Raw genomic sequence first — 3,911 nt, 5'->3', positions numbered from 1 at the left:
GCCCGGGTGGAAGGGGCGGGGCTCCGCCTTCCCCCGCCCCTCGCAGCGCAGCCAATAGGTGGCGGCGCCCGGCCCCACGTGAGGAGACCTCGGCCGGGTAGCTGGCAAAATGTGAATGAGAAAGAGGAGCGCGATTTAAAGGTGCTGGCGGCGCCCGCCGAAGACAAGTGCGCCAGCTTCGCGCGCTCCCCAGCGGCCCGCCGGAGGCTACGGACTGCGGGACGGACAGACGGACGGTCCAGGGCCGCGGAAGCGACGCGCACAGGCTCCTACCCGCAAGCGGCGGGCAGCGGCTCCAACGGCTCCAGCGGCTCCACGAGCCCGCGGAGCCCGGGCGCCCTCTCCGCTCCGGGGAGCACGACCTCACCCCGCGTACCACCCGCAACCGCTGGGCATGCAGCGGGCCCAGGACTGAGGGGCAGAGGCGTTTGCTCTCCGGCTACCGCTCCGCCGCTGCCCGACTGTGCTCCAGGTGCCCGGCGGGCTTCCTGGCGGCGGCGCGGCGCAGGGACTTTTCGCCTCTCGCTGGCCTCTCCCGAGCGCGTCTATGAGCGCAGCGTTCCCGCCGTCGCTGATGATGATGCAGCGCCCGCTGGGGAGTAGTACCGCCTTCAGCATAGACTCGCTGATCGGCAGCCCGCCGCAGCCCAGCCCCGGCCATTTCGTCTACACCGGCTACCCCATGTTTATGCCCTACCGGCCGGTGGTGCTGCCCCCCCCACCGCCGCCTCCGCCCGCGCTGCCCCAGGCCGCGCTGCAGCCCGCGCTGCCTCCCGCGCACCCTCACCACCAAATCCCCAGCCTGCCCACCGGCTTCTGCTCCAGCTTGGCGCAGGGCATGGCGCTCACCTCTACGCTCATGGCCACGCTGCCCGGAGGCTTCTCCGCGTCTCCCCAGCACCAGGAGGCGGCGGCCTCCCGCAAGTTCGCGCCTCAGCCGCTGCCGGGCGGCGGCAACTTCGACAAGGCGGAGGCGCTGCAAGCTGACGCTGAGGACGGCAAAGGCTTCCTGGCCAAGGAGGGCGCACTGCTCGCCTTCTCCGCGGCCGAGGCGGTGCAGGCGTCGCTCGGTGAGTCGGCAGCGCGCGCAACCCGGGCGAGATTGCGGGAGGAGGCGGGGGCGAGCCGGCTGCAGGTTCCCGCTGGGACGGAGGGGGCGAGGCCGAGCCCCCGCCCGACCCTCGCCCTAGTTACCCACCCCCACTCCCCTCTTCCTGAAGAGCGGGAGGACGCGGCCCAGTTGAGCCGCGGGGACCCGGGGGAGCATTTAAAGCAACGCAACAAACACAGTGCCTGGATTGGGCTTGGGTGGGGGCGCATTTAGCGCCCCGGGCCAGCTGGCGCGCGGGGCGGCCTATCTGGCGGTGAGTGTGACGAAGTCCCCCCCCGCCCCCCGCCCGCGCCCCCCTCCCCTGAACAGGTCCCAGGTAGGTTTCAGCCTTAAGGACGGGCTGGGCTCCGCGTCTCCACAGTGCCGGTGCCTAGGGCGCCCAGACCTGTTCAACCCCTTACGGGCTTGCTGCTCCTCGGGGAGGACCGGATTCCCCAGAGGCCGCGCATCATCTGCGTGTGTGTGTGTGAACTTTTCCTTGTGCTACCAACTTGGGCTGCCTTTGACCAAGCTTATCTGCTTCAAAAAACCCAAACCAAAACAAAAGACGACCTGGGATCTGTACCTCCCTAAGCCCCCACTCTGGCTGCGACGAAATTGAGGTTCACAAAATGTTCACTTTGGGTGTAGGATCGTGAACTCCCCTTCAGTCCTCGCCCAGCTTCCACCCCCGGGCCAAAGAGGACGCTCTCTGGGGCCTCATTCCTCCTGGTACTGCGGCCTTGCGCTGCCGGAGGCTGGGAGGGGGCAGAGGCCGCTCGCTGGCCCCTTGAGCTACGGCTCTGGGCAAAGGGCCTTCGCCAGTGCTGTCCCCTCCTCTCCTTTGAGCTTTCTCACGGGTCTCCGAAGGCCAGGAAGTTACAATGTGTTAATGTCACAGAAAGACAGTTCGCTAGGGGAGAAAATGAGGCCCGGTGGGAAGGGGAGAGGCAGGCCGGTTGGCACCGTGTAATAAAACGCCGTTTGGTTTTGCTTTCAGTCGGGGCTGTGAGAGGGCAAGGGAAAGACGAGTCAAAGGTGGAAGACGACCCGAAGGGCAAGGAGGAGAGTTTCTCGCTGGAGAGCGATCTGGACTACAGCTCGGATGACAATCTCCCTGGCCAGGCGGCTCACAAGGAGGAAGAGCCCGGCCACGCGCTGGAGGAGCCCCAGCCCAGCGGCGGCGCCGCGGGCAGCACCACGTCCACAGGCAAGAACCGGCGGAGGCGGACTGCCTTCACCAGCGAGCAGCTCCTGGAGCTGGAGAAGGAGTTCCACTGCAAGAAGTACCTGTCGCTGACCGAGCGCTCGCAGATCGCCCACGCCCTCAAACTCAGCGAGGTGCAGGTGAAAATCTGGTTCCAGAACCGCAGGGCCAAGTGGAAACGGGTGAAGGCTGGCAATGCCAACTCCAAGACGGGGGAGCCCTCCCGGAACCCCAAGATCGTCGTCCCCATCCCTGTCCACGTCAGCAGGTTCGCAATTAGAAGTCAGCATCAGCAGCTGGAGCAGGCCCGGCCCTGAGGGCCCAGGGAGGGCTGCAGTGCTGGAGGGGACCCAGGGTGCCCGGCGCCGCGTTGGGAGCAAACCTCCGTCTCCCCCAGTTTTGGACATCCCAAGTACATTCAGAGCGTATCCATTAAACAGGCGTGAAAGACTGCTTGCGAAGGGGCTACAGCTGCAGACACACTAAATATTTATTATGCGCCCTACTTTGTACATAGATATCTATATGAACTGGATTTCAGCCGCACTGTTCTGAAAGTTACAGGACCAAGCCACCCAGTAACATTCTCCACTCACATTTCCGACGAAAACAAAACCGCCGCGGCGACCCGCCGCCCACGGCAGCCACCTGTCCGTACTTTCCCAAAGGTAAACACCACGTGCAGGAACACACTGGGCCGGCGCTTCTTTTTGTTTCTGTTCTGGCGTTTTTAGTTGACCGAGCAGACGTTTGGGGCAGCGTGGAAGTTTGCTGTGCTTTGGTTCTGCCTGGCTTTCTTTCCTGGGGGTGGGTATCCTCTCTAGGCCACGTCTGAAGCACGTCTCCGCTGTGTTTAATTTATTTCAATGTAGCTTATTTTCGTATAACTTATGACATTTAAACAATCCCAGTCTTGTGAATAATAAAAAGGAGAGAGAGAGAGAGGGAGAAAAAAAAGAAAAAGACCGACGCCCGGGCCTCGTGAGTGTGTCCAGACTCGGCTGTGGGGGGTGGGGGCAGTCGGTCTGGGGCCTGTACTGCAGAAGTGTCCGCTGGCCGGTTCTCGGGCTGGCGGGAAGTCGGCTGGAAGGCGCCTGCCAGGTTGTCCGTTGGAGAGCAAGAGCTCCAATGGGTGAGAAATTTAAGAAAGCCAATTCCTCCCCTGAGAAATCTAACATGCCCCTTTTTGCACAGCCTATTCGAAACCTCGGAGGCTGGCGCGGGAAGGAGGGAAAGCCAGGGAGTGCGGGTGTTGGGGGCTTTGCCCAAACTCCTGAGGTTCTCAATCAACTAGGGCCAAGGAGGAAGCGCTTTTCCTTACAAAAATCCCGGAAAGAAGCTGTGCTTGCTCGCGGGGCAGGGCCGAGCGCCCGTAAATCAGGCAGAGGGTTATCTTCCGACAGATACAGGAGCCCTGCCAGCCAGGCTGGGCTTCCGGGCAGCGCTCGGCTCTGAGGCCGAGGCGGGTTGGGAGCACCCACGGGCCGGGCACCTCCCTCTCCGGGTGGGGTCGAGGGGGCGGGACCCGACCACCGACCCTCCTCGAGGGTGCTGGGGTGGTCGTCAGTACAAAGGGGGAAGGGGAGAGGACTGCAGGCTGGCTAGGGCAGGTCC

General features: G+C 63.7%; 1 protein-coding gene across 2 annotated transcripts; it reads left to right on the top strand.

Annotated features, from left to right (window-relative positions):
• Positions 1-515: 515 nt before the first annotated feature.
• Positions 516-2,779, top strand: GBX2 (gastrulation brain homeobox 2). 2 transcript variants are annotated; one of them, XM_024563721.2, is made up of 2 exons: positions 516-1,070; positions 2,091-2,779. In XM_024563721.2, the coding sequence occupies exons 1-2, from the start codon at positions 548-550 to the stop codon at positions 2,612-2,614; spliced, it is 1,047 nt and encodes a 348-aa protein (XP_024419489.2). In that variant the 5' UTR covers positions 516-547; the 3' UTR covers positions 2,615-2,779. The 2 variants fall into 2 exon arrangements, with proteins under 2 accessions (XP_024419489.2, XP_024419490.2); XM_024563722.3 differs by having other exon boundaries at positions 548-1,070; positions 2,045-2,779.
• Positions 2,780-3,911: the final 1,132 nt, after the last annotated feature.

This window comes from Desmodus rotundus, chromosome 2, assembly GCF_022682495.2.
Source record: "Desmodus rotundus isolate HL8 chromosome 2, HLdesRot8A.1, whole genome shotgun sequence".
Classification (NCBI taxonomy): Eukaryota; Metazoa; Chordata; class Mammalia; order Chiroptera; family Phyllostomidae; genus Desmodus; species Desmodus rotundus.
This window is presented reverse-complemented; position numbering and strand designations above follow the sequence as displayed.